This window comes from Callithrix jacchus, chromosome 1, assembly GCF_049354715.1.
Source record: "Callithrix jacchus isolate 240 chromosome 1, calJac240_pri, whole genome shotgun sequence".
NCBI lineage: Eukaryota > Metazoa > Chordata > Mammalia > Primates > Cebidae > Callithrix > Callithrix jacchus.
Genome location: NC_133502.1, coordinates 149,702,481 through 149,718,864, shown reverse-complemented (window position 1 = coordinate 149,718,864; position 16,384 = coordinate 149,702,481). Strand labels below are relative to the sequence as shown.

At 43.8% G+C, this 16,384-nt stretch overlaps 2 protein-coding genes across 18 annotated transcripts in view; one reads left to right on the top strand and one right to left on the bottom strand.

Moving 5' to 3' along the window:
* The window catches only part of RNF20 (ring finger protein 20), an 86,408-nt gene extending 83,709 nt beyond the window's left edge, over positions 1-2,699 (bottom strand). For 4 of the 13 annotated variants that reach the window (XR_013535658.1, XM_078373554.1, XM_078373557.1 and 1 more), the window contains exons 1-2: positions 1,466-1,856; positions 583-699 (exon numbers count right to left, since the gene is read on the bottom strand). Coding sequence is in view for 8 of the 13 variants with exons in the window: in XM_054258395.2 (XP_054114370.1) it covers positions 583-587 (5 nt within the window). In the remaining 5 variants the exon portion in view is untranslated. Of the gene's footprint in view, positions 1-582; positions 700-1,465; positions 1,857-2,329 lie in introns of those variants that run through there. The other 9 variants (XR_008482425.2, XM_078373561.1, XM_078373504.1 and 6 more) reach the window with 7 other exon arrangements.
* On the top strand, positions 1,652-16,044 carry PGAP4 (post-GPI attachment to proteins GalNAc transferase 4). Of its 5 annotated transcripts, none has more exons than XM_017975110.4 (3): positions 1,652-1,846; positions 3,196-3,242; positions 12,105-16,044. In XM_017975110.4, exon 3 carries the CDS (start codon positions 12,182-12,184, stop codon positions 13,391-13,393), a length of 1,212 nt encoding a protein of 403 aa, XP_017830599.1. In that variant the 5' UTR covers positions 1,652-1,846; positions 3,196-3,242; positions 12,105-12,181; the 3' UTR covers positions 13,394-16,044. The 5 variants fall into 5 exon arrangements, with proteins under 5 accessions (XP_017830599.1, XP_017830597.1, XP_002743199.1 ...); XM_017975108.4 differs by having other exon boundaries at positions 1,652-2,823; XM_002743153.6 differs by lacking the exon at positions 3,196-3,242.
* The last annotated feature ends 340 nt before the right edge of the window (positions 16,045-16,384 follow it).

The following is a 16,384-nucleotide window of genomic DNA, read 5'->3' as shown; positions in this document are numbered from 1 at the left end:
GGTACTGAGCATTTAAAATGTGGCTAGTGCTATTGAGGGACCAATTATTATATTTTATTTAATTGTAATTAATTAAAATTTACATAGTTACATGTGACTAGTGACTGTGATATTGGACAGCACAGGCATTGCCTGGAACATCATAAATAGGTACTCAACGGATTTTTGTTAAACAATGAATAAATGCCAACCATTTATTGGAAGCTAGATATTTTCACAGGTACAATGCTAAGCACTTTATATACATTATCTCATGTAAACCTCTCAACAAACCTGAGGGAAATACCACTGTTCCCAATATATAGATGAGAACATTGAGGCACAGAGGAGTGAATCTGTCATAGCCAGTAAATAGATTATACCCCAGCACTGAGCCAGTGATAGAGAACTGAATTCGATTCAGGTTGGTTATAATCCTGATTTCCAATATTAGAGTATCAGACTCCCAGTCTATCTCTCAGGAAATGAAACGACCCTCCCAAGCTTCCTTTCTGTGCTATATCCATCTCTCATACTACCCCGCCTCAAAAATAGACTTTCCAACATTTCTAACAACAAATTCCTTGAGTGAAGGATCCACACCTCATTCTTACTTCATTGTCATCTACAGCGTTGGCATCACGTCAGAATCATTCTTCAGTAAATGTTGGCTGAAAGAGTAGAGGATGAATGGAGGCTCCGGTGGGTATCTGTAAGGTTCTAAAGGAAATTAATATCTAGTATCAATTTTACTTACACAAGAAGAAATCATATGAGCAGCTACTGGCCTTAATGCTTTATCTCGTGCCCTCTGAACAGACCCTTTAGAGCAGGTATTGGCAAATCAGGTAGTATATTTTAAGCTTTGTGGGTCATAAAGTCTCTGTCACAACTATTTAACTCTTATCATTCTTGCATGGCAGCAGCCATGGACAATATGTAAATGATGACCCTGTTGCAATAAAACTTTGTTTATGATCACCAAATTTTGAATTCATATAATTTTCATATGCCTGAAATAGTCTTCCACTTTTAAACCATGAAATACTGCAAAAACTGTTCTTAGCTTGTGAGCTGTACAAGAACAGGCAGCAAGCTGTAGTTGCTAACCTGTGGCTTAGACAGGCAAACATAGGATCAGAAGCACTGAATAAGGCCGTAAAACTGTGTGGTAGAAACCCATACAGAAGGGAAAGTCCAGGGTGGAACGTAAGAGGCTGTTACTTTTCTTTTAACGTCCCCGTTTTTCCTCCCTCGGATCATTCCATATCTTTTTCCTGTAAGCTTTGCCGGGATTATTCTCAATCAATGTGCCTATCTTCTCATACCTCCAGCGTTCTCTCTCTCGTGGCCATTTGCATTAAAATTAAGGGTTTGGGGAAGACTGAAAAACAGTCAAGACCCAAAGTAATAGCTTTCTCATGAGGCGTTTACACGCATTGAGAGATATCGTTCCATCGGTGTGAATACGTCTCTATGTACCCACCTGATGAAATATAATACTGGCTTCTATACCCCTCACAAAAGAAGCAGGCTTCCTGTTTGCGTGACTTGGGGGCGACTCCTGCTTTTCCCTGGCTGCCCATTAGTTGGCGCCTTTTGCCGTCCTTTTTCCCCAAGCCGGCTTTGGGGGCCGCGGTCGCTCGGCAGCTCGCGGGTCACATGGCCCGCCAGAGCGAGGGGAGCCCTGCGCCAAAGCTGCTCGGCTGGAGGAGGAGGCGAGGCTCCGGCGCGCACCCAAACCGCGCTGCGCCCGCTCCTTCCGGGCCCCGGCGATGGCGCCTCCACCGGGCTGAGCCAGCCAGCCTGGGCGACACCTGAGGCGGCCCTCGGCGCGCGCAGGGGACCGAGCTGACCGCCCAACCGGGTAGGTTTCCGCTGCGCACCATCTGCCCAGCCCTTTTTGGCACGGTGGTCGGAACCCTGGAGAGACACCAGAGCCAGGGGACAAGGATTAGGGGTGGCCACAGCTGGCACAAGGAGGGCGGCTGGGGGTTGGGGAGAGGCATCGCAGAGGGCCTTTGCCTCGGGCCGTGCGCCTCGGGCAGGCGGGCTGCCTAGCGGCCCTGCCCGCAGCTCCGACCGCCTCCTGCCAGAGGAATGCTAGGACCCCGAAGGGCGTTCCTCGCGCGGCCGGGGCCCGAGTCAGTGCCGGGATGGAGGAGTGTCGCGGGGGCGCCTCCCTGGCACTCGACCGCGCCTGCTGCACTGACAGGTCAACAGAAAGACGCTAGCGGGGCGCGTGCCAGCCTGGGTAAGACCCTCGCCGAGCCTAGCAGGGCCGAAGCGCCAAGGGGCCTGGCGCCTAATGGCCGCCCGCAATCAGGGGACCCTCGCGGCGCGTCCACACCTTGGGTGAGCCGAGAGAGCCGAGAGCGCGGCCGCGGTGTTGGGTTTCTGCGGGCGACCTCGCAACCAAGGGCTGGGGGTGAGCGACTGGGCAGGGGAGGGCGTCCCTCCCGGCACCAGGAAAAACCAGCAGAAGAGAAGGAGTGCAACGATGAAGACTGGCAGCTCGGCCTACGGGTGGGAAACTGAGGCTCAATTGTGGCAGGGACTGCCCAAGGTCAGCGACAGACTCTAGATTCATGGCCCTGGACATCGTCCCCCATTCTTTTTCCAAGAGGGAGGGTTAAATTAGGTCTACCTGGGCGTGTCTCGCCCTCTTCCTGGCCCTTGGCTCGGGCGTCGCCTGTGCCGCACTGCGCTCGCAGTGCCTTGGGGCGTGAGCTAGTGCAGGGTCGTTGTGACCCGCATCCCTCGCTCGGCCCACGCTCTCTCCCGGCAACCACAGGGCGGCTCCAATGATGATCTCACCATGCGGACCATTAGCAACACATGCAGGTGTGTGTCTGTGTGCATGTGTGTGCTTCTCCAAGAAAACTAATCCTTCTAAGGAGAAATAGTTTTTTTAAAGGGGTGGATTTCTAGAATTCACTGCACTGCATACTTTATGAGAAGAGAAGAGAAAACTAACATTATTAGAATTATTAGAATGTTGTAAGGATAACGCTTATTAGAAAACATCCAAGAAACAAAAATCCAAAGGAGAAAATAAAAGGGAAATAAAATATAAATAACTTAAACTTCTAGATGGTTTAGATTGTCTGCATATCTTAAAATTTTCTTTGTGTATATACATTTGAAGTTTTAAACAAAAAATATGGACCAAAAATGGTATCTTGTCTTAATTTGCATGTCTTTGATTATCCATAGGAATTGACACTTTATCCTCTGTGCAGTAGCCTTTTGCATTTCTGTAGGTGAGTTGACTGTTAATTATTTTGCCCATTTTTCAATTGGAGTATCTTTCTCTTCTTGATTTTTAAGCACTTTATGTGTATTACATATTTTATGTGTATGACAAAGTTTAATTCTTCGTCACATGTGAATATTTTATGTTAATTTTTACTAGTCCTAATTCCAAATGATCTTTTGGATACTTTGATCCATTTTTTATTTGGATTAGTTATGGGCATATAAATTTGACAAAACTCATCAAAATGTATATTTAAGCAGTGCATTGTATTGTATGTAAACTGTACCTCAATAAAATTGATTTTTTTAAAGGGCTAGAAAATTATGATGCTGAATAATGAGAGAGAATCTGCCTCGTCAGACATTAAAAGCTGTTATAAAGCTTTCATAATGAAAATAACGTGGCACCGGCACCACAGTGCAGAGAGCGAGAGATACCAAAATCCACAAACAGATATATATATACATATGTAATTTAATTTATTGTAGCTATGGCAACCTAAATCATAAATAAAAAAATGGACTTAACAGATGCCCTGTCATGTTCACCTTCCCAGTGTCTAACGCAAGACTCAGTGTTGAATCAAATACTTAATTATGATTATAAAAGAAATACTCTTTGCAGAAGTGTAGAAAGCAAAACAGGAAATTATCATAATGTTGTACCCGAGCGAGTCAAGGAACACGCCACACTCTGAGAATGAATTATGAGTCCTTTATTAAGCTGGCGACCGAGAGTGGCTAATGCCCAAAATTCTCCCGGCCCCGAAGAAAAAGTTAGGTGGTCTTTTATACACTAGTTTTAACAGGAAGGGGAGAACCTAGCAGAAACAAACATTTCCCAAAGGCAGAGTAAGCAAAAAGTTAAAAAAAAAAAAAACTGATATATAAGAAATTAAACAGTGCCGGGTGTGAGGAGTACAGCTGTCATGAAAGACGTACAACTTACATAAGGTGGGCTTTGGGCACTCACTGCAGCTGCATTTTCAGGCTCTGCTGATACTCAGCCTCTTATCAACAAAGGCATTCCTGGGTGCCCAGAGTCAATCTGACCTTGCTTTATACTATAGTTACATACTTAATGGGGAGAAGGTTACTAAAATGAAGAAGCCAAGATGGAGTCTGTTCAGTTCAAAAAGGCTAACATACAGCCTGAACAGCTTTTAGGGAAAGGAGAGTTAGTTTTAGCTGGCAAAAAACAGGGTATCACAATCCCCATACCCTTCATTTCTTCTTTAGTAAATTATACTCCACATTAAAAATAAAATGGTCAGAGCTCTGTACATCTTTCTGTAATTTGCACTGATAGCGTTTGCATTTCTCCCTTCTCATCTTTGTCTACTTGGCCTGCTGTAACTCATTCCTACTGACTAGGTGGCTTAAACCAGACACATTCCTCAGAATTCTGGAAGCTGCAGGTTCCAGATCAGGGTACCAGCGTGGTCAGGTTTTGGTGAGGGCCCTCTTCCTTTTTTACATATCAGAGTGCAGAGAAAGGAAGTGATCTCTTCTGTCTTTTCTTATAAGGATGATAATAAAGAGCATGCATTCCTGAGGGCTGCACCGTCATAACCTGATTACCTTCCAAAGACCCCATCTCCAAAAACCATCGCATTGGAGATTAGGGTTTATAACACAAATTTTGGCTGGGGAGGAGGAGGACAAACATTCAGTGTATAGCACAAACCTAGCTAAGATTTCTTTTATGTCAACATATTTAAACCTTTCTCTTCTTAATGTGTCCACGGCATACTCTTTTATGATTATCTAAAAATCTGTTCCCTTTGCGAGGCACTTCATTTGCCTGCAGTTCTTCCTTTCTTCCTTCCTCCCTCCTACCCTCTTCCTCTCTTTCTTTCTTCTTTCCTTTTCATTTTCTTCCTTCCTTCCTTTCTTCCCTCTCTCCCTCCATGCCTTTCCCCCTTTCTGTCTTTTTCTTTCTACTACCAACAAAACAGCAGTGAACATTTCTTATCCATCTTTGGTAGCATGTGTTGGCATTTCTGCAGAGTACATTCCTAGAAGTAGGATTGCTATGTCAAAGAGGATGCACATACAAAATTTTTGTAGATACTGCCCCAACATTTCCTCCAAAGATTGCACCAATTTATATGCAGGTGCCTAGTTGTTGAATTGTGCCACTCTCTCTTGAAGTAAATCAAATTCAGATGTTAAATATACAGATTAATTATGGAGAAAGGGATCTCTATTACCAAGTCTTTTCACCTGAGCATTATTTTTCTGTTTATATGACTTTTTAAATACCCTTTGGTGGAATTTTGTAATATGTATGTATATTCTGCATATTTCTGAAATTTATTTCTAGATATTTTTGTTATTTATTTTTTCCCTTTTGACTGGGATCTTTTATTCCATTAATTCATTGATAATTGTTTACATGAAAGCAATCATATTATAATATAGATATAGATATGTAATGCTTATATAGTGTATTATACTTGCTACGTATATTATATATTATTTTTACATATTCTGGTAGCAACCATGTTTTGAAAAATCTATTGCCATCTCTAATGGTTTTTCAGTTGATTTCCCTGGGTTCCAAATTTGTGCAGGCAGTAGTGCATATTGGTTGAGAACAGGGGTTCTGGACACAGTCTGCCTGGGTTCAAGTTTTGCCGCTCTGCTTAAAAGCTTAGTTTTTAAAAGTATAACATGGGCTTAATAGTCATACTTCTCATAGGCTTTTTATGAGGATCAATAGATGAGGTGCTTAGAACAGTGTCTGGCACATAAGCGCTCAGCAAACATTTACAAATAAGTTGATCTCTACACAGTATATCAGACCAGCTCTTTGATACCACCAATTTTATAACTGAAGACCTGAGACCTATAGAGGTCAAAAGAGGCCATTTATTTGCTCAAAAAGCATTGTGTGTCTTTTTTTTTTTTGAGACGGAGTTTCGCTCTTGTTACCCAGGCTGGAGTGCAATGGCGCGATCTTGGCTCACTGCAACCTCCGCCTCCTGGGTTCAGGCACTTCTCCTGCCTCAGCCTCCTGAGTAGCTGGGATTACAGGCACGCGCCACCATGCCCAGCTAATTTTTTGTATTTTTAGTAGAGACGGGGTTTCACCAAGTTGACCGGGATGGTCTCGATCTCTTGACCTCGTGATCCACCCACCTCAGCCTCCCAAAGTGCTGGGATTACAGGCGTGAGCCACCGCGCCCGGCCTTGTGTGTCTTCTATGCATAGTTTTGCGCTGGGTCTGTGAGGGATACCAAAGATAAATCAGACTGAATCTACTAAAAAGGGATGTAAAAGTCCAATGGGATTATAAGTCAAGAGCCATAAACAAGGCCTTGGAAGACAGCAGGCATCATGGGAAAACATGAACTTTGAAATTTATCCTTGTGCTTGAATTTTCTGCTGACAAATTGATAGCATCAGTTTTTTCAACTAAATGGGATTAATCCCATTGCTATTTGAGAGTTGCTGTTTTGTTCAGAAGAAGTAGATGCAAGGGTCTAGCACAACAGTGGGATATATAGTATGGCCTTAATAAGTGGCAGCTATAAATAGATACTGAATATTTATAGATACTCTATAGAGTCTGAAGAAGAAAGTCACAGATGAATGCCCTGGAGGAAAAGTTCATAGAAAGGGACCCAGTACTTGAGGGGAAAAAAGAGATTATTTCTGGTTGAAGAGATCAGGGTTGGCTTTTGGAAGGGGTACCTTTTGAGCTTATCCTTGATTGTTGAGTTAGACAGTGTGAGGAGCAGAAATGTGGCTGGGAAGATAGTTAGAACTGGATTGTGAAGAATCTTGGCAAATAATTTGGACTTTATTCTACAGTCATGGGAGAATGATTGAATAGTTTTACAGAAAAGAATTCCATGTTCAGAGTATCATATGGCTGCTGATTAGGTAAAACATCACCATCATTTGCAGTCTCCTCTGCCTGACAAAGGGCTATCCTAGCCATTGCCCCTTCATCTTCACAATGCCACTATAAATGAGATATCTTTTATTTTCCTATTTTGCAGAGAAATAAAATAGGCTCAGAAATATAAATTATTTTTTATACAAATTGATCAAATTAGTGAGTGCTGGGACGAGAACTGGACCCAGATCTTTTGGCTTGTGTTGCTCATTCTGGAGTTCAGAAGCTCTGTTAGGAGCCTGTTGCAATCAGCAGGCTTGGAGGGTCTGAGGAGACACTAGAGTGTGGCAGGGAGGAAGGCTTGACAAGGAGAAGGCAGCGGGCAAAGAGAGGCATAATTAAAGAGGTCGGATTAGAAAGTGACTGCACGAAGGTGAGGAGTTAGAACTAACCAGTGTTTTAGACTGAGGTGCCTGGGAAGTGGTGGTGCCATTCATATAGTGGATTTGGGAAACAAAGAACATTCTTGAGCACTCATCTCCTGACTCACACCCTGTTATTTTGTCTCCCACACCCTGTGGATCCTTTAGTTTAATTTTCAGAAGTTGCACTAAAATGTAACTGTTGAGTTGTCGCTACGTTTATTCATCTAAGCCCTAGTTCATGTTCATTTCCCGGAGTCTGTGTCCTTTGCTGTCTTCCCTGAGCCCTGTACTCTAGACATGGTAACAGGTAGAGAATTCTGTTTAGGGAAGAGTTGTGTTCCAAAGAGCATATGCAAGGCATAGGTAAGAACTGGTATGCATTGTTCTGTAGAATCGGAGCTGTAATGGTGCAATTGTTATTAGGTCAGCACCAAGGTGCCAATCAGTCCACAGTGTCTCTGGAGTGTGGGCGTCAGCCTGTGGCATCATGCGCAACTGGAATTCTGGAAAAACACAATCAGAATAGTAACACAGTCCAATCTCACCCTTACGATTGGACTGGGAGTAAAAATCTCCTTCACCAAACTAGTGGTGAAAAATCCTGTTTTTATATCTGTTCCCCTAAGGCCATTTATCTTTTTGTTTTATTTTATTTATTTATTTATTTTTGAGACAGGGTTTTTCTCTGTCACTCAGGCTGGAGTGCAGTGGTGCAATCACAGCTCACTGCAGCCTCGACCTGCCAGGACTCAGGTGATCCTCCTGCCTCAGCCTCCTGAGTAGCCAGGACTACATGTACATGCTACCACGCCTGGCTAACTTTTGTATCTTTTGTTGAGACTGGGTTTTGCCATGTTGCCCAGGCTGGTCTCAAACTCCTAGGCCTCAGCCAATCATTCCCCGCCTCAGCCTCCTAAAGTGCTGAGGTTACGGGCTTCAGCTACCGCATCCATCTGGCCATTCTTCTTAAAACCAGATCAGTAAGGTGAAATAAATTATAGGTGGCATTGGACACCACAGCCTACTGTGCAGCAACTGGTTACATTTTTTAAGAAAATATTTTTTAAAAAGTAAACAAGAACATATTCTTGAATGACTATATAACTCAATGTGGTTGGATTTTGAGAAAAGCAGTCATCTAATCTTGGATGAAGGATCTGATCCCAGCTACTGTGTGCTGGGTGGGTGTGGTAGATTACATTATTGTTCAGAATATTTTCTGCCCCTCCCTGGGGGCAATTTCTTCAGGCCTTCATTGGCTTCAGGTGTGGCCATGTATCTTTTGGCACTCCCTTCTTGCAGGAAAATGACATAACTCTACTGTTGAACTTGAGTTATTATGTGACTTGTTCCAGTCAGTGAAATGTGGATGGAAGTGACCTGTGTCACTTTTGAGCAGTGGCTTTGAGAACCAGCTTGTGGTGAACTATTTCTCTTTTTTCCCTCTACCACAAAACCAGCAGTGTTAAAACAAACAACAACAAAAAAAACAGTTCTATCTGCCTGGGTCCTAGAATACAGACAACAGGCAACAGAGGCACAATTGACCTACAATGGACAAGTAATATAAGCAAGAATTCAACCTTAGTTCTCATAAGCCACTGAGATTTTTGGGATCATTACTGAAGCCTGTTCTTATTCGCTCAATGTTAACGATTGGGGTTTAGGGCTGGGTCTTAAGCCCTGTGAGCATTCGAAAAAAAGTCCATACTCTCTGAGCAAATTGCTAGATGCTTTCTCCTGAGGATTAAGAAACTGGCCTGTTGCTTTTCTTTTCTAGTGAATCTTCACTTTCCCCTCCTGCTCTGCGGGAGGAGTAAATCTTCCTGTACCATTGCTTTGGCCAAGGCACGATGAGTGGACTTGATTTGTGGCACACTGGAACAAGAATGTAAATGTATTTGCATGTTTTGACTCAGCCTCTTGTGCAGCTTCCAGGCAACCTAAGAACACGCCCCAGGTGGCTGTTTCTTCTGCAGCTTGATCTAGAAGGAGGGGCCTGTGGCATGAACTAATTCTGGCCTACATTCTGGAGCTGACCTCAACGGAGCCACAGCTATCTACAAACCCATATGCAAGAAATACATGTTATTACTTTAAGTTATGAAGATCTGAGGCTGTTAATCACCCCAGCAAAGCTGATTAATACAGGCAGGGACCATGTGGCCTCTGAACCGAATCCCTCTCTTTTCCTGATTATCAGTAGAACAGCAGTCTCACAGATATAGTTTTAAAGGAAAGGACTATGCAAGATGTTAATGATTTTACTGCCCCCAGTAGGATAAACTGCCTGGGCCCAAAGGTCCTCTTTATGTCTGTACTAGGTGTTTTCATTTCTTTCCCCCCTGCCATATCATAGTACATTATGGCCCTTACTATTCACCTGGCATTTTCCAAGATGCCTGCCCTATCTCATTGACTCTAGTTCCCTCCTCTACATTGATCCAGCTTCCCTGTGGTAACAGCAAAGGCAGGGATAATAGTGTGAGCAGAAAGCCACTTGAATGCCTCCTTTTCCAAGGCCAATAATGCAGGAGTGTGAGCTTGGCCCAGTTCTAGTATTGGCTTCCATTAGTAGTGAGAAACTGGTGAGGCCACATAGATGTGCAACCACCTTATTTTTTAACAACATTGCCCTGAGCAGAGTAGAGGAAGAAGCAACCAGTCTGCAATACCCTGGATATTCACAAACCAGCAAGACTGGGGTTGCATACTATTCAAACCTCTCCCTGCTTTGTTCCCTCTTTGGGTACTATCTAGATCTCTTAGTTCTCACCTTTGGGTCCCATAGTACAATCTGCTTCTGTGGCTGAAATGGAACTTGTTTCTCTACTTGAGAAATTACCATGTCATTGTGCTATAGACATTTGGTATTCTACACAACTGTAGAGGGCAGAGTAGGCTAACTGCTGTAATAAAGTCCAAAAATTATTGGTGTCTAGACACAGTGGTTTACGCATTGCCCACAACACAGTCCACTCTAGTTTGGGAGGGTACTGGGAGGTGGGCAGTGGGAGGGACCTCTGTTCCATGCAGTCCCAACACTGGGATATGTATGTACAGGATTCAAGGACCCAGGTTTCTGCCGTCTGGTGGCTCCACCCTCCTCTAGATCCACCAGGGCTCTCCATTCAGCTGACAGATGGGGAAAGAAAAAGTCGAGATAGCATATCTGTTCTCAGGTGTCACCTTGTCCCAGGTGTCACACCTGTCACTTTGCTGACAAGCCCTAGTCACATGACTCTACCTGGAGGAGGCAAACTAAGAAATGAAGTCTTTCTGTGTGCCCAAGGAGAGGACATGGATTTGAGAGCACTGACTGAGTCTGCTCCACAGCAGCCTCGTATAGTTCCTGGGCAATCTTCCCTTTGCGATAACTCACAAATCTGTGTAAACCTTATTATGCTTCTGAGGTAACAGTTTTACTTTCTATACTGCAGACACCATTTAGTTTTGCATTGACCTTACTAGCAATTACTGTGTGCTGGCTTTGTCCTTTTAATTCTGCTTTTGTTTTTTATTTTTTATTTTGGCACTAGTCTGTTTTCCATCAGAACATTAGACCTACTAACTTCTAAATATTTTTATGAGTTTGAACATATGGATAGATTTTAATGACATTTTTGTTCTGCATTATTTTGCTTCTTAACACGTTTAATATTCACAGTAACCCTACAAGACAGGTATTGTTATTTTCATTTTAGAGCTGAGAAATCTAAGATACCGAGAGGTAAACTGTCTTCCCACCAAGTGAGAGGCAGAGCCAGGATTCACAGCAACATGAACCTGGCCTCAGGCCATGCTCTGCACCATTACATCACACAGCATTGTTTCCTGGACCAAACTGGGGGAAACTATCTCTTCCATCTTTAACTCTGCCTGCCTCTTCCCTCCCTCATTGAAAAGCTACTCTTGGAACTTCCTCCAGATGTTTCCTCCCCTTCCAAGCAAGCTCTAGAGTTTGCTTGCTTATGGGAGATACTTCCTCGCATTGGCTCCCATGATCTATAAAAATAAAATGAAAGAACAAGCAGGATTAAATTAATATGCGATTTTAAGTATAGTTGGTGAGATTAGAGACATATGAATGGAAAATGACATTAAGTAACAAAGATATTTCAGGGTCTCTTGCTGGACAGTTTTTTTGGTAATTGCTATATGCACAATTAATCAACAAGTATATACTTGGCCCTTACACTGGAACTTGCTCTAAACGTGTGTATTTCCTTTGTGCCAAGCCTTGCTTTTTTGCCTCTGTTTTAAGAACCCATTGTCTGTGTAGCTGACGAATAGAAGTAGTGATCCTAACAGCCTACCTGGAGATTTTCTGGCACATTGTAAACCTAACTAAGTATCTTTAGGCATGGAGACTTGGTTGGATGCACTGAGATCTTGTTACTCATGGAAATAGTAAAAGCATCACATAGGTTGTTAGCAGACACAACCAAAGAACAGTTTAATTCAGAAAATAAAGTCTCCAGAAGCTACAGAACCTTGAATTATAATTTCTGCTTTGATATGTACTGAGTTCAGTTTTTGGCCTCTTTTTTTGTTTTTAAGTTATCCTTACCATTACCTATTTCTTCTCTCTTTAGGTTTGACTTCTGATGACTCTGGCCTGAGTTCCAGGATGGTTTTTTCTTGGGACCAGACATGAACAAAAGTTGACCTCATGAACACTTCAACCTCTCGAGCTGCCATGCTCCTCCGGAGGCTGCGGCGACTCTCCTGGGGCAGCACCGCTGTCCAGCTCTTCATCCTAACGGTGGTGACATTTGGCCTGCTGGCCCCCCTGGCCTGTCACCGACTTCTACACTCTTACTTCTATCTGCGCCATTGGCATCTGAACCAAATGAGCCAAGAGTTCCTTCAGCAAAGCTTGAAAGAGGGCGAAGCTGCCCTCCACTATTTTGAGGAGCTTCCCTCTGCCAATGGCTCCGTGCCCATTGTCTGGCAGGCCACCCCCCGGCCCTGGCTGGTGATCACCATCATCACTGTGGACAGGCAGCCTGGCTTCCACTATGTCTTGCAGGTGGTGTCCCAGTTCCACCGGCTTCTTCAGCAATGTGGTCCCCAGTGTGAGGGGCACCAGCTCTTCCTGTGCAACGTGGAGCGTAGTGTGAGCCATTTGGATGCCAAGTTGCTCTCCAAGTATGTCCCTGTGGCCAATCGCTATGAGGGCACTGAGGATGATTATGGTGATGACCCTTCGACCAACTCATTTGAGAAAGAGAAGCAGGACTACGTCTATTGCCTGGAGTCATCCCTGCAGACCTACAACCCAGACTATGTCCTGATGGTAGAAGACGATGCTGTTCCGGAAGAGCAGATCTTCCCAGTCTTGGAGCACCTTCTGCGGGCTCGCTTCTCTGAGCCACATCTCAGAGATGCCCTTTATCTGAAGCTCTATCACCCCGAGAGGCTCCAGCACTACATCAACCCAGAGCCCATGCGGATCCTGGAGTGGGTTGGTGTGGGCATGTTGCTGGGGCCCTTACTAACCTGGATATACATGAGGTTTGCCAGCCGCCCAGGGTTTAGCTGGCCTGTAGTGCTCTTCTTCTCCCTGTATAGCATGGGTCTGGTGGAGCTGGTGGGTCGGCACTATTTCCTGGAACTGCGGCGGCTGAGTCCTTCCCTGTACAGCGTGGTTCCTGCCTCTCAGTGTTGCACCCCAGCCATGCTCTTCCCTGCCCCTGCGGCCCGCCGGACCCTCACCTACCTGTCCCAAGTATACTGCCACAAGGGTTTTGGCAAGGACATGGCACTGTACTCGCTGTTGAGGGCCAAGGGAGAGAGGGCCTATGTAGTGGAGCCGAACCTCGTGAAACACATCGGGCTCTTCTCCAGTCTCCGGTACAACTTTCATCCCAGTCTCCTCTAGGGTGCCAAGAAATGCCTTTCTGAAGTCAGCCACTTCTTGAAGATTCAAATATTGATCTCTTTATTTAGACACGGTTGCCTGCAGGTATTTCACTGTTTACTGTTGCTAGAGATATAGGCACTGGGGCAGCTGAGGACCATCGGTAAGTCAAGAGCCTTGGCTTTGGTAGCCTCCTGGCAGGAGCAGCAGTTTGCCACAGGTCCGGACCTCTCCCTCCACACAGCCACACTGCCTCATGCAGTCTGACCCACCCAGTGAGGGTGCCTTTGAACACTGGTTATATTCTCCTTTTGTTTTTAAGCTTTTCTTTGTGATAGAGCTTGTGACTGCCAAAAATCTTGTGCACAGTGATATGACTGTTTAAGGATCTGAAGGGTAGAATTGTGTGAAAGGTGAGATCCTTTGGAATTGAGTTCTTTCTCATTAGGTATGAAAATGGATGTATGCTTAGAATATACGCCCAGTGAGGCAGGACCATGTGGATAGATTCCATTTGTTTCCTTGATGTGGTGTAATAAAAACTGATAAAAGCCGTGCAGTGCCCAGCATCTTGGAGGCAGGTGATCTGGCTTTTCCGTTACCTGGCATTTTCTTTTCCTATATGTCTGTAGTACATTGATAATTAATATTGTTAGTGAGAACATGAAGGCATGACAAGATCTGGAAGAGCTTCTGAACCATCAAAGTCAGAGTGCTTATGTTGAGTAGTGATTTAATATTGAATATTTGTGTACTACTCTGACTCTTTGAAAACTGGACATTTCAGAATGATGTAGTATGGGAGAGCTCTTTACTAGCAGCACATCGTCTTTCCTGACTTTGCTGGCTAACTGCTTACCCTCATTTCTATTTCTTCTAGATAGCATGATGTTATAGGAAAAAAAAGCATGGACTCAAGTCAGAAGACCTAAACTTTGATTTCATATCTCTGCCATGCCCTAATGACATGACCACCTTGGACACGTCATATAATCACTCTGGGTCTCAATTTCTTTACCTGTAAAGTGAGGACAGTAATACTTACTTGTTAAAATTGCCTTGAGGATTAAATGATAGAATATATATAAAATGCCTAGCAAGTGCTTAGTTCATAGAAGACATTTGGCAAACTTTTCTCTCCTATGATAAGCATATACAACCCAAGTTTATTTCAGAAAAAAGATCCTGGTGATGTTGTTTAAGTATGAGGTAGTGCATAAAGACTGACTTTTCATTGTGACCTCTGAGGGATGTGCAGCTCAGCTTTCACCTACCCCCACTTTCAGCCAAGCCAAAAATAAGGATTGTTCATTCAAACTGGAAATGATCTCCAGTTTGAAAATGAGACTCCTCGTGAGCTTATTCTAAGACCAGAGTCTGAAAATTACTTTTCTCAAAAGTTACAAAGAAGTGTCTTCGACAGTACTTATCAGACTAGTGACCGGCAAGTTCCTTAATAAGGATGGATAATGTTATTAGAGTTCAAGCAATTGTCCAGTTTGTTTCAATGCCACAGATTGCTTTTAAATTTCCACAGTGAGCTTCCATCTTGAGACCCACTCAAGACCACTGAGGGATTACATAAGGGTTGATTACCCGTGCTCTACAGAGGAACAAATTGAGACCCAGAGATGCTAAACTGTTCTCCAGGTCACAAAGCTGAACAGCAGCATAGCCAGAATGGGAACAGAACTCTTCTGACTTCAAGCCCCTGCACTTTTTCCTTAACCACATTTATTTTATAAATATTTATGTGGTCAAAGTCTCTTTTGTAAAATCTGAGTATAACCTGGACTAAGTAATCTCTGTAAGCTAAGATGGCAGAAACCTATTGTCATATTAGTTTGGGGGAACAAACAGATATAAGTATGTGTTGTAGTGTTATAGTAAGCTGTGATGTATCCCCCAGCAATGTCCAAAGTGATCAGAGCTCCTAGATGACTTATTACAATGTTCGAATACCGCTACTTCATTCCTCCTCTCTCAGTGACCTGTCCGCCCCAAGCTTTAGAACTGAACCATATCCAACTTAGAACTTATTGGAGTTTGTTGCATTAATGATTGGATCTCCTCATGAAGGTTTTTTGACCAATGACAGTGGAGCCACTTTAAGCTAGCCAGGCCCAAGATAGGGAAGCACTGCTGGTCTACATTTCTGCTCTAATTCATTTGTCTATTGCATGCAGATATCCCCTCCCCTGACTTCTCCATTGCAGAAGGCTAAGGCCATCCTTCCTGTCCACTATCTCTACCTACACACTAACATGCTTTTTCCCAATTGAGCTGAATTAGGATCTGTTGTCCTTGAACATTTTCTGCAGATGTAGGCTCAGTTCTGCTCTTTTGTTCCCACCCACTTCTAGATCTTCCTTCATTTCATACCTTATTCTTATAAGGAGTCTAATTTTTGTGTATTGTCCTTGATTAGGGCAGCTGACAGCTTTACACCAAAGCTGAAGTCTCTCATTTAATCCTAAGCAAGGAGCTAGGGAGAACTAAGATATCCTTCCCCTATCAAGGGACACAGGTTACCAGAAGGGTGGAGGTCTCTTAACAGGCTCACTCTCCTTTCAGATTTTAAGTTATGATCAGGCTTAAGAAGCTCTCTCTTGTAACTGAGTGTATTTGCATAGACATGTCTGTGAAAATAAAAGCACCCATTTTGCTAAGGCTTTCTGAGAAGACTTTTATCATTCTCTGTCTTTCATGAATGCATTTTTCTGATGTGACAAATACTATGGGTTCTCTGCCCCCACACACATAGTTTTGTATTCCCAAAGTAGCCATTCAAAAGTATTGGCTACTGCCTGCACAAGCAACTGTGGCCACAGATCCCTGGGCCACAGCAATGCCAGAGCATTTATCCATCTTTTTCTGGATAAAAACAAATTGGGGGTCACCCCTACCTCCCAGATCATCTTACCTCTCATCGGTATACCCCTGGTATGGTGTGGTGATCATTCCTTTACTCTTTCCTGCCTCTTGGCCTAAAAGTCTTACAATAAGCTGCAG

What these genes read in the sequence shown, in the direction of transcription:
- PGAP4 (XM_002743153.6), top strand. Translation starts at nt 12,182, where the DNA reads ATGAACACTTCAACCTCTCGAGCTGCCATGCTCCTCCGGAGGCTGCGG.